The sequence below is a fragment of the Topomyia yanbarensis genome, chromosome 3 (genome assembly GCF_030247195.1).
Source record: "Topomyia yanbarensis strain Yona2022 chromosome 3, ASM3024719v1, whole genome shotgun sequence".
NCBI lineage: Eukaryota > Metazoa > Arthropoda > Insecta > Diptera > Culicidae > Topomyia > Topomyia yanbarensis.
Window position 1 is genome coordinate 13,837,336 of NC_080672.1, and position 21,823 is coordinate 13,859,158.

Consider the following 21,823-nt stretch of genomic DNA (forward strand, 5'->3'; position numbering starts at 1 on the left):
CTTGACTGGTTCATATTTATACGAGCTTGCCCCTACCATTTATTATTTTACACAAACAAAAAGAGATTCACTCATTTGCTTTCGTTATCAACTTTTTGTTGTTGTCATTCCTCATTTGACTGTCGCAAAGCCATGCAAAACCTAGTCTTTACTCTGTGTTGCGTCTACTTTGACCACTAGCAGTAACGGCTGCTGTTTAATTTCTAGTGACGGCGTTTCCGCTGTCATGTCATTTAAAAACTTTGATTTTACAGTTCTACTGTTCCTAAAGAAGTTAGGTTAGGAAAATATAATGTACAAAATAAAAGGGGGGCTTTAGGATTCCGTAGTCTGAGTGCCGCAATTACTATATTATAGCAATATTTTATGGGGGGTTTACTAACCACTGACCACGTGGATTGCCTATTTACAACACTGCAGCTGGTTCTACCTAGTTATCGGAGTACATGTCAGCTGGATAATGCCATTTGAATTGTCCAGTGGAACTTATTACAACTAAGACGCGTCGATTAGGACCAATTTAGGAAACAATAAATATACAGGTTCTAAAAACGAGTTGTTATTTACATTGTTTTACAAAATTTAGTCACTCCTAGGTCGGATCTCTTAACAAATAGTCAAAAAGTTTGCTTCTCGTTCTTTTACTTTCAATGTGTCGTTAAAAATAATTTGATTGCACAATTTGTGGTATCGACGGTGGAGAATTTTCACGCGTCAACGAAGCTAACACGGAGTTAAATGAAATCATCTGCTCGTTTCGAGCAGAAGCAACAGAACCGTGCGGATTGGATAGAAGAAAAAATCAATCCAGTAATGGGTTGGGGTCTCAAACGATGATGATGGAGGAGGTGGACACATTACTTAACTTGTTTCTTCTCTTCTTTTCATGAAAAAAAAACATTTTTCTCATATTGCTTTTAAGTTTGAGTCGTCCGTCTGTCTTTGCTCTAATCCTATAGTTCTACGGTTGCGCTAGGCTTCTAGGTCCGGGAAACGGTATGCCGACCACGCTAGATATTCACAACGACACAAACGCAGATCGGCGCCATCGGCGAGTCAGCCAGGTCAGCGCTGGTAGCGAAGCTACTGAAGAGCTTTTGCAGCCCTGCACTGCTGCTGGTTGATGCTGGATGACTGATGGCTGCTACGAATGTGTGCGGATTAAGGGGGTGGGATCAAACAATGGCAGCTGAATCCTAACAGTATACGTACATATGGTAAATAAACGTTCTTTCTCTAACAGTAAAATCTATTTCGAGGAAAGCGAAAACAAACAAACAAGCAAAAGAAAAAAAAAAAAGATCGGTGAGGAAAATCTACGTTATTGTTGTAAGCGTTTTCTGGTTTTGACTTTCATTCCCCCGAAATCGAAATCTAGAGAGAGAGAGAGAAAGGTGAGTATGAGCGAGTATGTGGTATGTTCCGGTTGGCGGAGCTGAGAGTATTATTCTGTTTGCGTGAGTGTGTCAGAGAGTATGTGTACAGGTAGTGTCATGTTTCTGCTGGTGTTTGTGTTTGTGCGGGTTGGAAGCTGTAACTGAAATAGGCGGTGTACCGAAAATTATTCCGTAAATGTGTTGATTTGTTCACTATTTGTTTTTTTTTGGTATTTCGTTAAATTTATCTATATTTAGACGTTCGATCTGTGGCTTTGACTATTTCGTTTGTATTTTCTTATTATTTCTGCTCTCTGTGTCTGTTTTTATATAATACCCTGTAGAAGCCAAGAGAATAGAGAGAATTGCCGCTTTTACGTTTCGTTCGATTTCATGTTTACTTTTTGAGTCAACCATTTGAGTTGTTTTCTTCGTTTCATTTATTCGGCAGTCGCTAGTTTGTTTTAAATTTCAGTTTAAAATCAGGAAGCAAGACGGATTTTTGTATGTGATCTAGCATATTTTCCTTTCATGCAGTGATCAAATCGACGAAAGAATGGTCAATAATTTTGCCCATTTGCTATAAGCTCGATTCTGAATCGAAAATAAAATCGGCAATAAATGCACTGGCCCGCTATCGGGGCCATTCCATTAATACACGCGCACGTTTATGTTTGTTTTTGTTTGTTATATAGATTCATCTAGTCGGGCGGCAGGTCACAGCCTACTGCACGTGCACTGCTGCCAACATAACTAGTGGTAAAACCAGTAAAATTTAGCAGAAGAAGAAGATTTCACTATAATATCGCTTCGTCTATCTGTCTGCTCTTGTGTTATCGCTAAAGACTAATTACTGTACAGTTGTCACCTACGAATTAAGATATTTACTCATCGTTCCCATCAACAATAAACGCATCGCACTTAACCGCTTCCGGGTTGTCTGCTTCATTCCCTTCTATATATGGCACCGTTTTTGTTTTTGTTTCATTTTCTTCCCTTCTTCACTTTTTCCACACGTTTGTGTTTCTCTCAGTCAGTTCTCGGTTTTTTTTCTGTTTTGTTTTTGTCATCTTGCTGAATATCATAAAGATTTCGTTTGTAAAAATATCTCCACGACCATGTTCTGAGTTGTCTCCGGTTAAAGTTGTGTTTTACTTTCAAGTTTTTATTTGTTTTGCTTGTCCGTGAAGACATATCGACTAGTTTGAATGGCACTGTTTGCACAACACCAAATTCTGTTTGTTTTTCATTTCTCATTTCTACTTTGCGCTGCTGCTGCTGCTGTGTGTGTATTTGTTTTTTTTGCAAATTTCCATATTCTACTGCTTTTTATGTCGCATTTTTTTCCTCTTAAAATTTACGGCTTCCTTATCTGCTAAAAGACATTCACAATTTTCACATTTAATTGTCATCTAATTAACTACATCCTTCTCTATTTATAAGTTTTTTTTCTGTTGCTCTTCTCTTGTCGTCTACCTTCTCATCCTTCTGTCTGTAAAATATATAAAATGATAATATTTATGTTTTACCTCTGCTCTACGAATGATGGATGTTTATGTGTGTGTGTGAGAGTTTCGGGGGTGACATTTTTGATTTAGCGTATAGATTTATGATTACATTTGCTTCTTTTTTTTTACTTATTTTGGTTGCACAATTTCTCTAACAGTTATCGGTTATTGTTTGACGTTTGTGATGATAATGATGGTGACGATGATGACGGGTCGGTGTTGTCGATTGGAAATTAAAATGCATTCACAACATGGCGGAAACCATACTTTTTTCTACGTTTACGTTTTGTAGCGTTTCTGAATCAATAGATTATTGTTTTCTGCTGATGGGGTTGGTTAGGTGTGCACGGGTTTTTAGCCTTCTTCTATAAAAATATGTTGTCTGTTTTTTTTCGTTTCTTTGACGGGAGCAACATTCTCAGTGTGGGTTCCCTTATTCTCTGCTGATATTATCATTCTTCTATACGTTTCGACTCGAATGAGAAAGAGCTTCTTCAAGTGTAGAAAACTTGTCACGGTTACCTTTTCCCTCCTATCATCTTTAATTTTTTTTCATTTAACCCTATGAAAATAATCCAAAATAAATCTATGTATCACAATACTTCTAATATTTACTTCTCTTCCTTCAAATCAGTTCTCGGAGAAAGATTTTTCCTTAAAAGAGCGAGAGAGCATTCTTTGAAATTTACTTGATTTCTTTAACTTTTTTTCTTCTGTTTTCTTATTTGTTTTGGAAAGCTTCACAGATCGGATAGATTACGCTGGCATAGTACTACTATTTCACGAGCTTTCGTGCCTATGCTGTCGCAAGGTTTTGTGGTTTCCGCTCTTCCGTCGTTTCCGTTTCGAGTCCCGCTGGAACGCCACATTCCCCGGATCGTCCGCCAACTGGGGATACTTGTGTATGCTGTGAATGTCGACACCGACCCAACCATCGACGTCACCGTGCGAGGTAAGTTCTTCCTTTTCCTCTTCGGTCCAATCGCCTCGTCCCTGGAAACCGGCCGCAACCAGCTGTTTCTCCAGTTCCCAAGCCCTCTCCACGGCACGCTTGTGGGCATGCTTCAGTATACGATGTCGCTCCTGTTCGGGATCCACGCCGTACTTGATGATCACAACCGCATCCGGACCGTGCAGGCGAAGCTCCTTCCCATTAACTCCCGCATGATCGTTGATTTCGTGCGTTGAGATATTGAACATTCCACCGAGTCGGCGCAGTTCTTCCGTGTCATCTCGCAGCTTCATGATGTTATCCTTGACGAAGTAGAACACGTCCTGATCGTGAATGCTGAAGTGTAGATCCAGGAAGTAGGAACTGTTGAACACGGACGAGACGACATCCTGAACGACACTGTTCGAACCGTCAACCACGCTGACGAGGGCGCGGCCATCTATACGGGAGATCAGGACACCTTCCCCAAAAACTCCCCGCCGATAGGCAACCCGTGGTAGCAGATTTCTTGTCTTCAGCTCCATCTTCAGCAGTGGCTTCGGTACGAAGCCAAAGTCAGAGAATTTCTCGTCAACCTGTGAAAACGATCAAATAAAGTAATTCCAAGAAAAAGATCAATTGAACTCAAAAAGAAAACCTACCTTTTCAACGATACACTGCAATCCGGACATAACGCCAAAGTCGGGCGCCAGCTGGGGCGACTTGATCATAGCATTCGGTTTGTAGATCATATCCTTCGTGTACTTGGAACCTTGCATCTTGGTCACATCGTAGCCGAACAGTCGCAGCCAAGACTTCAGATCGTTCATATAGTTCATCGGTTCCTTCCGATTGATCGGGTCGTTGTTGTGGAATCGGTAGATGAAAACATCGGTGTGTAGTCGCATTTCGGTTGCCAGCTGTTCCCAGGACGGAGTCATCCACTGACCCACCGTGGTATCGTACAGTCGCTTCTCCGCGTACACTAGCCGGGTGTTCGGATCAAGTAGTCCCCCGTGGAAATCGATCGGTACGAAAAAGTCCGGATTCGAATCCTTGACGACCTTACCGAACGGAGTACGACGAATCTCCTTCACGATATTTCCATTGACGTCGAAGAAAGCGATCGGCGATCCATTCTGATCGGTAGCGACGTAGTATCGCTGTTCACCCGTTTCGACAGCTACCAGCATGTCGCGATCGTCGTACAGGAAGCGGAACGTCTTCGGTACCTTCGGATAGTGGATGTGGGTGATCAATTCAGGTGAGTTGATGTTGGCGTAGAAGTACTGCGTCACATTTCCCTTCTCGTTGTGGCTAGCAACTAAACGACCCATGTCGTCGTAGAAGTACCAAGTCTGGAAGCGATCCCTTTCCAACGCATGAATCATCTGTCCTCGATTGTTGTAGCGGTACTTTTGTTCTCCTCTGCGAACAACGTAACCACGAGCATCGTAGCTATTGAACTCCACATCTCCTATCTGAACCACTCGATCGCCCGTATCGTATCCCAAGTTTGTCTTATCGCCTTGCTCCATAATACTAATAATATTTCCATTCTCATCATACAGATACTTCCAGCTATTGGTTCCGACCACCTCGCTCACATGTCCATCGGCATTATAGTTCACCTTATCCAGCGAAGTCACCCGTCCCACCATCACCTTATGCGTCTTGATTCGGTTCCTCAAATCGTAGTCCAGCTCCAACCGATAAACATCAAACGACTTAATATTGATCAGTACGCTCTTCACCCGTCCATGCTCGTCAAAATCGGTGATCGTGAAGAACTGCTTCGAGGTATCCTGAACCACCGTCCTGTTAAAAGCATTCCTGGTGATCCTCAGATCACTGATCGCATCCAGCGTTCCCAGACTCTGACCGTACTTGAATCGCATAATCGGCAAATCCTTCCCGTCAATATCCATCTCGATTCCGCTCAATCTTGCATTGCCATCGTACTGATATTTGAAATGGGCCGAAGCCAGGGCACTCTTCGAACCAAACATCAGCTTCTCATCCTTCATCACTCCAGCGTGATACTTAAACTCCCGTCGCAGCTCAAAACCGGGCTCCAGCACGTCAACCATCTTCACCAAACTGGTACTCTCCTGATACGTGTACTGTGTAGACGACAATCCGGCCAGAATCGTTCCCAACCGTCCCGCATTATCGTACACGAAAGCCACCTTCCCGGACTGATGAGGATGAATCTTAGCCAAAATCTGTCCATCGTCATTGTACAGAATCTCAAACGGATGCCGATTAATTGGCGAGAAGTACTGATACTTAAAGAATCCTAACGACGTCTGCAGTGAAAATGCATGAATGTGACCTCTCGGAGTTGTCAACGATTGCAACGCTCCCGCGTCATCGTACTGTAGCAGATAATCCGACCGGCGAGGTGTCGTCACCTTCAACGGCAAACTACTAAACATATCCTTAAAAGCGTAAACAATCGAGCTTCCGTCACCGTACTTGATCTCGTTCAACCTTCCGGCACGATCAAACGTGTACTCCTCCTTCAAATTACCCCACTTCCAAGAAATCAACCGTCCGAAACGATCATACTCCAAATCCACATCCGCGTACTCACCAGACTGTGGCCGATAGGCCACCGGCCGGGACGACTTATCATACGTAACATTCAGCAGTTCCGTTTTATCATCCACCGAAACCGTGATCGAAGAACTATCCTTCTCATACTCGAACGTCAGCAGATTCTCCCCGTTCACACGCAACTTCCGCCCAACCTGAGTCAAAGCCCGGGAATTCTTACCCCGTACCGGAACGTGCCGTATAAAATACCGCCACTCGAATCGATTCGACAAATCTCCATTGATCTCCGTTCGCTGTTTCGACGGTACCGGGTAACTCTCACCTAGCAACGGATCAATTTCGGCCAGCAAAATATACGGAACGGATTCCACCGAAACCGTATTGCCCCAAGGAGCCACACTCGTAGTTCCACCGTCAACCAGTACCGTAGTCTTGGTGGCGGCTTCCCCAACTCGGGACACCACCGAAGATCCCTGAATCAACATGGATACCTCACGTTGAGAATTCTCCATCACCTTAACGGTAGCTCCTTTCACGCTCAAATCAAACGTCAGATCGATCACTTTCCCCGTCGGGGTAACGGCCGATGTAAGACGACCGAACTCGTCGTAATTGTAGACGTACGAACGACCCGTCGAATCCAGCTTCGTTTTCAACAGTCCCGTCGGTCCGTGGTAATCAAAGGTCACGTTGTAATTGTCCGGAGTGCTCAGCTCATGCAGCATCTTCATGCGGGTCATCCGAAGACGACACTTCTGGCCCTTGGTGTTCTCGATCGAGTTCACCTGGGAGGTGTAGTCGCGAAGTAGAAAAACCTTATTACCGGCGGCGTCCGTAACCGTGCTGAGCTTACCGTTCGAAGTGTTTACATTGTACAGGAAGCTATAGGTCGTTTCACCGGTCATGATGTTCTTGGTAGCGATATGCTGACCGAAACGGTTGAACACATAGATTTCCTGGGCGTTAGGAGCATAGATTTCGTACTCTTTGGAAGTGCCTGCCTCTGGAAGACTTGAGATTACCGAACGAATGCGATAATTGGCCTGGTCGGCGATGTGTACATGTCCGTCCGGAGTGACGGTGATGGCCGAGATCGTGTTGAATTTGGCACTGATTGCTAGGTAGTGATCGGCTTCGTAGCAGTCGCAACCGCGTTCCAAGCAGTTGCACTTAGATTCGGCTCCAGCATAGGCGGCTATCTTTCCGTCGGTACCGATCACCCGGATACGGTTGATACGCTGTGAGTCGCTTTCTGCGACATACAGATCACCGGACGGTGCGAAGGCGATGCTTTGTGGCATCACGAGAGTGGCGTGTGCGGCAAGATCTGAATCGAAAGTCGCAGGTGTGGCTGATGAACAGTGTAGTGGACGACCGGCGATCACTCGAACACGTCCATCCGGGGTCATGCGAAGGATCATATGATCGTCGATGATATGCAGGGTGTCATCCAGCGGATTGATGGTAAGTTCTGTTGGCCAGCGAAGGTGCATTTCTTCGATTTTAAGCGTTCCTTCGCATGGGACCGGTTTCCAGTGGGATTTGTGCATGTGATTACCGATCAGAGTGCTGATGATGCCGTCGCGATCGACCATACGAATGTTTGTGCCATCGGCAAAGAAGAGTACGTTATCGGACGAGATCGCAACTCCTTTCGGATAGGCTAACTTGGCGTCGCGGGCTAATCCACCATCTCCACAGTGAGCCTCATCTCCGGGCAGACATCGTTCGCCACTACCAACCACCGGTTCCCAGTTGTGTTCCGGATCGTGAGAATCATCCTTGTTCTTAACTTTAATGATTTGATGCGATTCCGGGTCGGAAATGTACAACGATCCGTCCAGTGGACTGAGAGCCATATGATACCGATAGGAAACACGTGTTGCATTAAGTTTGACCACTGTTTTTACAGTACCATCGATCATGATCCGACGGATGTAGTTGAAATCGCCAACATAGAGACTACCATCGGGAGCTGCAGCTAGGGCAACCGGGGCCAACAGTCGCTGTTTGGAAGCGACCCCATTACAATCGGCACAGTCCAGCGGACGTTGATGTCCATCACCCATGATTGTCAAGATAACACGTGGTTTATGTTTCAAATAGATGTTCGATCCGTCCCCTTTCTGTAGGATTCCTTCGTGGAAGTTGTAGCGATGGTGAATATCAAGATTCCACCCGCCTACTTCGGAGATGCTCATATCATGGCCGCTCAGCTTCGTTGTCTGTACGTCCCAGATAATGTCTTTGCAGTCGGTGTACTGATAGCCTACTTTGACCACGGCAGTCGTTATACCGTACACTCGCTGACGGTAGATGTTTAGTCGATTCCAAGGGTAGGTAAATTTGATTCCAGGGTCAGCTTCGAAGATTCGTTCGAAAAGGATTCCCTCGATAGTAATTCGTAGATGGATTAATTTCAGAGTTTGTGGAATGTTGTCAGGGGTCAGCTGTAGTTTAATGGTGGATAAATAGCCAGCTGCTCTACTGCTATGGTAAACGAGATTTAAACCAGTTCCAGGAATCGATAACGATTCCTGAACGACTTGAGATTCCGCCAGAATGGCACTACGATCGGGACAAGCACCCTGGAAGCCATGCTTCCAGGTAGCCAACACTACCGGTTTCATCGAATCGTAATCATGCGAGAAACAGGTATGTGGTGATCCCGTTTTCTCCTTATCGTCCAACGTTGACATCACAACGGTATCGATGATGACGACCTCGTTCCAGGGAACCTGAACGATGCGTGTTTGCGGCCGGAACGGTGATCTACCGAACTGCAGCGTGATGGCGCCACCTCCGTTAACCATCAGATCGAACCAACCGTCGTCACGGGTCAGGGTGAATCCTTCCAGGGGTGTCGATGTGCTCACTCGTACACCCACCAGTCCCATCTGCAGAGATGTTACGACGCGCCCGCGGATGACGGCCGATCGGCTGTTTGGGAAGGGAAGAAGAGAAAGAAAAAAAAACCAAATTGAGCATAATTGCAGAATAATGTTTTTATGTTGTCATCCTGGAAAAAATTATCACACTCTCGACACATGCACACGCTCTGTTCAGCTCTACACGGATTTAACCGAGAACAAATATTTTTTTCTGGCAAAACAAAAAATTGAAAACAGCTTTAACCAGTTGGAGAAGCACAGAAAATTTCACAACGGACACAGAACGACTACACATGGATGAATGATTTGTTTTTTGTCGGGTGGTATCGGGATCGCCGGATGAGTTCCGCGAGGGGGGCGGGAGGAAGCATGTAGGTTTTCACATATATTTAAAGTGGATTGTTTTTCATTTTGTTTTTAGGATGATGCACCCGTTTGCATTTTTGTACGTGTGTGTATGTGAGCGTGTAACTCGCGAAAGAAAATAAAATATGAATAAATCATGCATAAATAATAGTTAATTAGTAAAAAACGTTGAATGTTTTATTTTGTGAACTACAGTACAAACTGTTGTAGCGCTAGATTGATATCGGTAATATTGTCACAGATGCACCACAGATTGCGGGTCGATGTTTACCGTGTTTACGAATTTTAACCATAACCATCGAAGCAGGCGCTGCATCGGGAAATGTGAGGTGACGGTAGGAGATGTCATGGTTTCTGCAGATTCGTAATTAGAAAGTTGGGAAAAAATTGTTTACGAAGTGAAAGAGTAACACGCTCAACGTAGAAGTTTCGTATCACTTACGGTAGAAAGGTTGTCCTTCTGCTTGCAGCAAATAATTCCGCGAATGAATGTTTACGCTTCAAAACCAGGTATTTACATGTTTGCGAATTTTATTTCATTACTAATAGTGTTTTTGTTTTCATAGTTTCCGCACCGGTGTAGCGTGATAAAAACTCATTACTCCAAAGTTTGAAAGCGTGTAACACCGACTATACCGGTGTAGTGTAATGTGAGAAATGGAAATGCCGTAATGTAACCAAAAAACAAATACGATTAAAATCGGAGATCAACCAATATTTCTTCTTCGTTCAATCACAATTGAAGATGTTTTCTTCTCTTTAGTTCTAGTCTTTCTTTTAGACTCATATGTTATGCTTAACTTATTAACGGCATCTCTACTGCAAATTTTAACCCACGGACTGGACATTTTTTTCCGTGAATATGTCAGAAAAACGTTTGTGAATCAATAATTAAAAAAATCCTTGATAAGGAAAACCAAGCGTGAAGCTGAAAATTGAAATTTCTTTCTAGGTTTATTCCAGTTCCAGGATCGCAGCAGATATCGTTACAATACCCGTAAAATTTTCGCTCCGTCAATTTTTGGTCTGATGTGAATATTTGCAGCAAAATGTTAAATGGGGGCGTCCGGAAAAGGACTAGGCTGGTTACAAAGGAACGAAACCATCGCGTCGAAGAAATCTTGAAGTGACCATGGAGAAGGTTCTTTATCTATCAAGACTCGAGGGGACGCAACCCCTGTCCAATAGGCATCCGGCATTGGAAGAAAAAAATAGTGTCCTGACAAGGTATTAATGTTCCATTATAAAAACTCAGTTATATACACGCACATTTTATCACATGATCCTGTGACTTACTACTAATAGCCACGTGAATATTTATGGTTTTCTCAGCCTCAAAAAGCGGCCATCTTTGAAAACGAAAAGTCGCATTTTTTCCGCATTTTTTCACTACCCTTCACACAATCTTCAAGAAACTCATTCAGTGTATTCGGGGCGTTGGTAGAGAACTACTGATTAATTTTCATGCAGATTTTACCAACGGTGTAGAAAAGAACTGCTTTTCATTTTCAAAGATGGCCACCTTTCGAGGTTTTCTCAGTTGAACCTTGAGACAATACCATGTTAAAGTAAATTCGCTATACTTTTTAAATTCATTTTTTTTTAAATTTTATTTTAGGTGTGTTTCCCTAAATTTTTGCTTCTGGAGCCCCACCCGGGGGATGCGGTTCTGGGACGATGCTTCTGGTGAGTGTTATTACCTCTTTATTACCTCTTATTACCCTTTTCGGCCAATACATTCAAGAGTGATTTCGCTGAACCAGAATTTAAGCAGGAAAAAAGATTAAACTCATATCCTTTAATTTCACCTCACATTGACTTTTTAAAAAATATTGTACAAGTTTCGATCATGTCGGTGTTTCAGTTATTTTATAATAACAAACGAAAAACTTAATTGTTCTATTTTAACCGTATTGAACATTTCACCAGCAATTTTTCGCACCATGATGAAATGCACACTTTCAGTAGGGTGTCGTATGAACTTGTTACGTTAGTAATTATTTAAGTTAAATTTGGTGCAATATGAGGTATTTACAGGGAACGTGCAAGTACGCAGCCACAGAAATCATGACTGAAGGTAAGGGACCATTCATAAATTACGTAACGCTTTTAGGGGGGGGGGGAGGGGGTACGACAAGTTGTGACAAGTTGTGACATAGGGGGGAGGGGGTGTTAACTAGATCGTTACGTAACATGTTTTCATCGAAGAAAAAAATTTTTTTCTTGGAATTTGTTACGTAACAGGGGAGGGGGGGATGGAAAAATTTGTGACAATTTGTTACATAGGGGGAGGGGGGGGGTCAATTTTGGGCAATTTTTGCGTTACGTAATTTATGAATGGTCCCTAAATGAACACTACGCGCCAAAGTCAACGGTTGGCAACATTGATTCGAAAACGTCAACGAAAAAGAGGAAAAAAGCGGAAAAGAACTGTGTTGTCGGTGGAAGACTCTTCTTTTCCTGGCGGCGTGAAAATGCGCTACGCGAGCCTCGTGATTCCGGTTTGTGCGAAAGTGAAATAAAGGGTGGCCGCAGTGAAACCGCTTGGTTGTATCGACGGAAGAGGAACCTGCTGGTAAAATCAGGTCTCGGCGTGAAAGTGCGAGACGTGAACTTGATGTTTTCCGGACTGCGAGAAAGCGGACGTGTCCGCAACGCGATCCCTGAAAATTAAGGTATCGGAAGTCAAACCGCGTGGTAGTGTCGATAAAAAGGGAGCTTGCCAGTGGGTGCAATCCGGTACCGGTGTGAAAGTCCGCGACGTGAACTTTTAGCTTCCTGGCTGAGCGAAAGTAAAGACGTATCCGTAAGAGAATCCGTGGAAAAAGTGGCTGTTGTGAAACCGCGTGCTTGTGTCGATGGAGAAAGGTGCCAGCTGACACAAACAGGTCCCGGTGTGCTGTTGCGCGACGTGTACATTACCATGTCTGACTGTGCGAAAGCACGGACGTGACCGTAACGCGATCAGTGAAAACCAAAGAAGTGAAAGTGCGGCCCTGTTGCCCGACCAGCGCGATTGGCCAAAGACGTTCGAGAAGTGTAAGGGTAGAACACTCGTCCGCGTATACGCAGGCATAAAGATCAGCACGGTATTAAATGCAGCAAACTCTCGCAGTAAAGTCGCAGCACGTCCTGCCGGATCTCGAGCGACGGTCGACGACGCAAATGGCGCTACCTCGAGAGCAATCCAAGTCAAGCATCGGGTAAGTCTGCACAGTTTCCCTGACATCTCTTGCACCTTTGGTAATATATGCATGACACTACATTTTGGGCCGTTTGGTGGTCCGGACGTGAGGGAAACCCACACATGGGCCGTCCATTTTGGGTAGCTGGTCGTAAGCAAATTATAACAAACTTTAAGTAAATTTAGTGGCCATCATGGCTATTTCTTGGACTTCATCATAAACTGCAAACACGTGTGGAAAAATCTGGCATGAGCAGTGTTGCCGCTGTTTATTCTGTTTGAAGTGTGTAATCATTTCCATTCGAGCTAAGTTTCACGAAAATGTATATCACACCCTGTACCATGAACTCTCAGAAAGCCGCACAGTGCACTGAGTGCACATCGTCATGACATTGAGGTGAAATCTGCTGGGGGTTAAAACTTGTAAATATATTCATTTGATATCCAGTATTCAAGCCGTTATTATTTCTTCATCGACAAAGACGTGGCATGAAAGGACAGATAATGGCTTTCGTTTAAAATGTATTCCAAACTGAATTGTTGATTTGCTTGGGCTTCTCACTGAAGCAAGTTCTGCCGACACTGTTTTGTGACTTTAAAACACAAAAATCTGCACCTTTCCTCAAAAATATGTAACCTTTGTCGCGCAAAATCTCTACTAAAGGGTACTACGATTTAAATCTGGTCGACTTAAACTTGACATATTTCTGTGAATCGTGCCTTTAAAGAAACCCAAAACACTCCTCATTTTGTAGGTATGTTTGCATGCCGAATGATGCTTCTATTTTTGACATGTACTTCTCAGTTATAGAAGTGGCGCCCAGGCAAGAGGAGCAACGCATCAAAACTTTGCTCGCGCATTGCAAGAAAACGAATAATCTGAACGCGTATACATAAAACCACACATCGACGCGGCGGTAGTTTCATAAGGTAACTGGATGGAGAAAGGTGACATATATTTTCAAGCTTGAAACATGTCGAAGCTCGCTAATAAATATCTGGTATGGCAGGAAATCTGTAACTGTGGTTTGAAAAGTGACATTTTCATTGCAACCTGGGTCTTTAATCAGACAATTTATGTGAACAAGTGCCTGAATGAAACGCCTGCTGCCTTTCCTGAAGCAACACGTTTTCTCCGTGCTGTTTTGTCCGGATTTAGTATCCTGTCATCACGGAAAAGTGGAATGCCGCCAGCAATGTGTTGGTGGCCCAATCCAGAAATATTGGGCTACAGTCAAGTGGAACTTGAAGAAGACCGAAAAACTGTTGGAAGCGAGAAACAATTGAAGGAAAACTGGCGTTCTGCGACGAGCTAAGTTGTCGAGTTGGCTATACAGAATGAACGGTTCGGCATCTCGGATTCAGTCAATCGGGAGCATTACTGACCACTTTGTTTGAGTGTTATACTAATAGAACTTCAAAAAGAAAAATACTCGTTTAACCAAACTTTGATTGTAATACTTGTTTATAATTTAAAAAGTCAAGATACGGAAACCGAGCTGAATTGAAGCAGAGAAGAGTTAAAACAGTGTTTATATCGGTAGAGACTTGGCAAAACGGATTTGTTTTACTTATATAGCACCTATAAATCCTTCCATGTACACTAGGTACGTTAAATTCTGTTTTTATGATAATCGCACAAAAATAAAATATATCTGCTGTATTTTTTAACAAAATATTAGTTATTAAGCAGTACCAGCTACCAACTTGCGGCATTCATATCAGCACGAAGAACATATGTTTTATTATAATATTTTTTTCTTACTTTTAGTCCATTAAATCAGTTAAATTGATTGTTCTCATTGTATTGAGTACTTTCATATGCTTTGAAGTAGTTTTTGCACTATTTTATTGATTGTCATGCTAACTGTTTTTCTTAAAATGTATAAAAATGTTACAGTTTGGTTACTAACGTAAACAGTGACAAGTTAGTTTCTTTTCGTTCTTATTGTCTCCAATCCAATAGTTATTAGCGTAAAATTAGTGTCATATGTAGTATATTCGACATACAATGCTAGCGATTCAAGTATTTCGGTAGTGCTTATTTTATACCGTTTAAAATGCGCTTCAGTTAGCTTAACAGCGCGCGCGTATAACAATAACATAACAATCGGCACCAATTGTTATTTTATTTGCTGTATTAATACCAGAGCTTAAAAAATTGACATCCCTGCGTGAACTCGAAAGTGAAACGAATTTCAAATCATGCCTGTCGTGATGAATGAAATAATTGGTTCGTTTCCCTTGTCATTCGTTCTCCCGACACAGCGCCTTCAGTTTCAGATATGTTCGGTGTCCGAAGCAAACTTAATTTTGTTTCTATGCTAGCTCCGAGAGAGATTATTAAGTAAAAGTGCGCCCGATATAGATTACTGCACTCAAGCATTCGATTCTGCATGCATGAAATTTCAGTCTTTCAGTCAATTGGAAAATTAATGACTGAGAAAGGCGGTGAACCTGAACGTTTGTTTCGGTAAATACAAGCAAAAAGAGGTAACTAACTTTGAAATTTCTTAGCGCTGATAAATACCAAAGTTTATACAAGATAAATAAAACTTGTATTACGATATCTTCAATCGCATAGGTATTAGCATATCTATTTTGACAAATGTCTCGATACACTGTTGTTTTTAGAATGTCGTGTTTCGCCGGAATGAAGAAGCAAAGAATAATAAAATCGTTAACAAACCGTTTGATACAATTAAACATAAGCAACAGTCCAGACTTTCGGCAGTCCGGAGCTGAAGTTGCTTTTGTTTACATACCGAGCATTTCCAAGAAACTGCCCAGAGCAATAAACACATGATACAACGTCTGAGAGTTGCATAGATCGTATCACTTATCAAGGTGAATCCAGATTTGCGTAACTCTTTACCCCATTCTATTGACTAAAGCTTCTTCACGTGGCAAACGTGGAGATGCATAGGTATGCACGGTCTCCATAACAGCGTTCGTTACACTAACATGCCTTTCCTTCCCCGATGACTGTAAGGATGTGGCCGGTGCCAAATCCTCGAAACGTGAATTCAATGGATAGACCGAATATTACAAAAGAAGAAACGAGAGGCGAATAGAAAAATACACTATCGATGAATTTATAAACTTCTTCGTGTATTGAGTACTAGAATGATTTGCGGTATTTTTGTTCGTGATAAACAAATTGTACACAACAAATTTCTTGGGTTGATGACGGATCTATTTCGTTAATAGCAAGAATTATTTGACAGAAAAGCAGAAAAAGCTCGTAATATTTACGAACATCTTTCGCAGTAATGGGAATTTTGAAAAGTCGATTTTACTTTATCGATATTTTAAGCTGCTGATGGAAAAACTAGATTTTTCGAGTTAAGGAGATCGATTCGTAAACTATGTTTTGTGTCCCAATCCTAGTGGAGCCTACGGTTTGCCAATACAGCATTTTTTTAACCAACCGGTTCGATAGAAATGATTCCTGCAGCTGGGTAGTAGGTGGGTTGTTTTATTACTAAGCAGAACGGAATGGGATCATGGATTTAGTGCAGCTGGCATCCCTGCTATACTGCTTTCCACGTGACTTGTGCCCAGCAGGCTGACATTTGTAAGCGAATGGATCAGGCTCGAGACAATGACACCCACCCGGTTGTGGTTCAAAAAACTACTTTTTGTGACTCTCATACCCCAATCAATGTCCTTGTTGATTCTTCGTAAAAAAGCGTTTGTATTACGAAAGGTACTTGTAAATATTAGAAAGACTTTCGCATATTTCGTTGAACCATTTGTAGTAAGCCTGCGAAAATCGTGTTGTGGATACCACGAAATAAAAGTGTCTACGAAATATTCATCAAATGTTCGAAAAAATCGTAAATTTTACGAAAGTGTGCGAAACCTATTCGTAGCAGATTGACAAATATTTTATTTTATATCATTCAAATTCGGCTTGAACCGATTGAGGTTTGCAAACTTTCGCCGTGACTTTTTGAAAGCAATAGTTCAGTTTATAACCCTTTGGTCGTAGAAATTTCGCAGATCGATCGAAACTCTATAGCTCTTTACCACACTGGGTTAGGGATAATGGCATATTCTTGAGTATGGAAAACCAAAAATCCGCAATTGCAATACTGCAGGGCAGTTACATATCAAATGATATGAAGTTCCGTAAACGGATTCACAAAGATCATACGAATAATGCTCAGCAACCAGAATAGTAGTTATGTGATAACTGAGTTTGTAATGTCCAATCAGTGCCTTGACTAGAATACTGAAGTTGTGCTTGAAAAAATGCAGCAAATTCTTTGACATTTTCGGACTCACATCCGGAATTTGTTTGAACGCAAGTTTGTAAGCTACGTCGATGGATGGCATGTTCGGATGTAATTCAAGTGCGAATTTTGCGCCTTATACAACTTATTGACTGTGGTAGAACTGGTTCTGAACTAAGGAAGTCAGTTGCAGTGCCAGCTCTAGTCATTTCGTCCGCCCATTCATTTCCAGTAATACTGGAATGGTCGGGTACCCATAGAAGGTATAGATAGTATTTGAAAGTTCTTCGATTTGAGTTTGACATGCGATTACTAATTTCGATCTCGAATCTGCCGACAGTCTGACTGTCAGAGCAAAAATAGATTCTTTTACTCCAAATGCTCTGTTGAAGTGCCGATTGTACGCCACACAGAATCGCAAAATTTCTGTTTGGTACACTTGGTATCTATCAAGCGAATGTGACTGGTTTAATCTCATTTCACGACAATAGACACCAATACCGACTCGGTCCTCCAACAAACATCCATCAGTATAACAAACTACGTATTCTTCAAGTTGTCACTCCATCCAGCTACACGATTTGGCGCCACCGTCTTGTGTGACTAGTGGCATGATCTATTGCGTTACAGTTCCGGAGCCCAGTAAACACATATAGTTGTTTTAAGAGTTTTAAGAGTTTAAGAGTGTCTCTAGAGCAGCAGTAGGTGTCATCGCCATCAAAACCACCCTCTGAAGATGGTTTAACTTTGATTGGATTGTCATGAATTCTCCCTTCTGCCATCAAAAAAGCACCCGTATGCCGGTATTGGTCTAACAATTGTTGTATACATTCACTGAATGTTCTTGGGTTTGAGTACTCAAGATTGGTCGATGCCATGCAAGCTTTGCTGATTTGGTGAGCTGTCCAATTAAGTTCTGAGTCAAGAATTACCCCAACGTACTTAACTTGATCTGCGGCAATAATTTTAGAGTCAAAGAACTGCAACGAACGAGCTCAGGTTGTAATGCCTCGTTGCTTGAAAAGCACCATTGATGTTTTATTTGGATTAACTGGTACTCCAACATGTAGACACCATTGCTCAACAACACATAAGGCTTGTTGCATCAAATCTAAAAGTGTGTTAACGCAAATACTGGTGATCATTATACGATAATTATCAGCGAAACCGTATGTCGGAAATCCATGCTCCTTAAGTTTCCTCATCAAACCATCGGTGACAAGGTTCCATAGAAGTGGTGACAGCACACTACCTTGAGGACATCCGCAGATACTCAGTTTCCTTATTTTAGCATAGATGTCGGTTGCTAGGCATTGCGTGTATTCAGTTCGTGACATATGAAGGTACTTCATGACGACGTGCTGCTTTCAAAATGGATTCGAACGACACGTTCTCAAAAGCACCTTCAATATCGAGAAAAACTCCTAAACTTGATTGCTATTGTGAAAAAGCTTTTTCATTGTTATAGACAACATTGCGTAACATCCGCTGATATACGCTGATAGCATTGCACGCAGCGAGTGCCTGCCAAAACTTAGGGATGTTGAATATAGTGGTCGATTAAATTTTCCGCTGATTTGAGAAGGAAGGAGGTCAGACTGATCGGTTTGATGCTCTTTGTCTCCTCATAAGTGACATGGCCACCTTTGCGAATGGATTTTACAGTTATTTCCCGCCACGCTAATGGAATGTATCCTTTTGCAATACTACAAGTAAGAACTTTTTTCATAATATGCTTGAAGTGTTCGTATCCTTCGTCCATTTGATCGACTCGGTTTTCACAATTCTACGAGCAAATGCCCAAGAATCAAAACTACCTGAAAATAATTCAGGGGCAGTCATCAGTTACGGCTCTTGTAAAGTATGTGTCAAAAAGATGGTTGAGTCAGATGAGTATTCACCATTAGCAGTTCTAATCTAATTGACATGAAAGTCTTCCGTTATTAACTTATTTAATCTACTAGTCTCGTTGAAACTTAAGACATTTGTGTAGAGGCTTTGCCAACCACTTCGCTCAGAGGATCGAAGTGCATTTCTGTATGCTTTTGCGAGCTAACTTAAAGGCTTCCAACCCTGTCCCTGCGTTTACGATTCCAAGCTCTTCTACATAACTTTTCGAGTCGAACAAATTCGGTATTGCACCAAGGTGTTCCTCTGGAAGCACGTATAGCTTGAGGCGGACAAGCCTTTTGGTATGCTGCTACTATCAGTGGGTTTGTTTTATCCACGACATCACCCAAGTAGCATTTCTGGTTTTATAGCACACCACAAGTGCATACTAAGTTTTAAGAAGGGCTTCAAGAGTGTCTTAAAACCTCAATTGTTACTAGGGCACCCAATTCACTTGGAAACTCAATCGTTGAAAGATGAAAACTAGTCGCGAAGCCCTCTTCGTAGAGGTCCCAGTTCGTAGATTTGGGATGACGATATGGGACGATCTGCCAATGCATGTGTAATATCGTCAGAGCAGAGAGTTACATCTAACACCTCTTCTATGCCAGCTCGTGCAAATGTTGGGCGGTTACCTACATTAAGTATGTGTATATTTCTACTACTTACGTTTCCATCAACTCGGTGCCTTTCAAATTGATATCTGAGCTGCCCAAAATTATGTGGTGGGCATTTGCATTACCGCCAGTCATGAGGGGGTACCTATTTCTACCACAGTATGATACAACCCTTTTGAAATCATCGGAAGGTGATGATTCATTATGCGGCAAATATGCCGAACAATAGAAGTATTTCTTGTTTATGTTATCAACAGTCATATTGACCGTGACAGCACAAATATCGCGTGTTGTGACGTCGGATATAAGACATGCATCAATTGCATTATTCGCAAGTATACATGCATGAGGCATTTCACGTGGATTTGTCATGTTGTTTTTTGTTGGAAGCTACGAAGACAAGGTTAACTAGCTTTCTAACAAAGAAGTTTCCTTTATGGATATAGCGAACCCTGAAATAACTATTAGGGACATGACCATAATTTGCATTCCACGATTTGTGAAGAAACAAACGTCCACTGTGTCAGAGATTCACTTAACACTGCACGGGTAAGACCCACGATACTCCATGCACGACTGGCATGTTTTAGTCCTGCCAGCCATTCAGTCCTCGGTACGGAGAAACACCTTGACTTGAGAACTTGTGTTTCCAGTGTGTCAATTCTTGGTTGAGATACTTCATCCCGTCGAATGTTAGTTAGTCACCTCTTACGACATGGGAACAGAAATCCAGGGGGTCAATTCTTTGCAGAGACGCTGTGAGATATTTCAGCCTGTGGATACCACACAGTAACTACTGTTCAAGCAGCCGTGAATACTCTGTCAAAAAAATGGTATAACTAGTTCCTCCAAACCTACAAACAGCCCACTCAACGAACAAGTAGATGCAAAACAAGACGGACACAATCGTGACTCGTAAAGATCAATTGACAAGTGAAGACATTCGAAAGTGAGCTTCAATACATTAACAGCGATGCCAGCATAGACAAGTATGTAATTTTTTTTATTTTCATGTATTGTAATGATTCAATGTTCTCCTTTTGGTTACGGAATAACCACAGGTACGGCTTTCTCATCAGGTTGAGAAGTTTATATTTTGCGTTAAATTTTGTTAGTGAAGGATTTAGTAATTGCAGCTAGAATCTGTAATTTATTGAATATGTGTGAATAATTGTTAGGGCATAGGAAGGCCAACATTGCTGAAAAAGAGTGATGAATGCGCCACGAGGTTGATTTTAGTGGTTTGCTTATGGGAATGATAGTAAATAGTAGAGGGGGATAGTTCCAACCTTTTGACATTACAATTAGTGAAAAGCACGCGGGTATAGCGATCCAGTGGTGTTATTGCACTCCGCAGTATGGTGTTTGGGACCATGAGAATGTGATTGGTCTAAGGATCCAAAAGTATCAATCACTCTCGCTGTGGAGGATTCACTGAACGAACCTTGCTCTTCTCCACAGCTAATTAAATTCAGAAGATCGAAACAAGGTAAACAGCGACTCTCACTGGGAAGGTATTTTTCAGGATTCTTTGCAATTTTTTGTTACTAGGAATGTTCCAACAAAGTAAAGCTCATCTCCCTAGCTAGTAGTCAAGAACCAGCGGAAGGACGCAGAGACACCCGAATTGCGAAACGGGCTCCTAAATCGACCATGACCAATGAGTAGCATCCCAGTTTTAAATCGATATCCTTTTGTTCTACACGCTCTCGAAATTAAATAACTACAACATCTTCAATGTTGACCAGTTGAAGGTCTATGACTCATGATATTTGGGAAGCATTGTTAATGGAGTCCGTACGTACTTGTTTGTTGCACTATGCTATATTTCACCATATAGGCAGAAAAAATTGGGTAAACACGAAAGTTTCTTCCTCCGGCGAAAATTTTTGGTGTAACCAGTCTTGGTACGTGAAGGGCACAAAAATATGGTTGTGGTGGTTTCGAGCAATATTTGAAGGTGGTACAGAAAATCAAAGGTGTTAAATGAGTGACCGAAAATAAAAGTCGCAAGGACAGAACATTCGTCGTAAAACCCGTTTCAAATATATTAGAATATAAAAACCGGATATAAATTTCAAGCATAAAAATCGGACTGGGACAAAGTCGCGTAAAAAACCTTCAGTAAAAACTCCTGAAAATAATACATCCGATTCTTACAAAGTAGTTTTTGTTAGCCGACTTTTAATCTTGAACATCAAGATATACGGATGCTCCTACGAGCGACTTATGTATTTTTAAATGATTTTTAAACTGGTGGTTC

At 42.1% G+C, this 21,823-nt stretch overlaps 1 protein-coding gene across 9 annotated transcripts in view; it reads right to left on the bottom strand.

Moving 5' to 3' along the window:
• Positions 1–2,042: 2,042 nt before the first annotated feature.
• LOC131688976 (teneurin-m) overlaps positions 2,043–21,823 on the bottom strand; it is a 573,241-nt gene continuing 553,460 nt past the window's right edge. For all 9 annotated transcript variants that reach the window (XM_058973677.1, XM_058973678.1, XM_058973676.1 and 6 more), the window contains 2 exons: positions 4,478–9,314; positions 2,043–4,411 (listed from right to left, as the gene is read on the bottom strand). In XM_058973677.1, the coding sequence (XP_058829660.1) occupies positions 3,665–4,411; positions 4,478–9,314 (5,584 nt within the window). In that variant the 3' untranslated portion in view covers positions 2,043–3,664. The remainder of the gene's footprint in view (positions 4,412–4,477; positions 9,315–21,823) is intronic.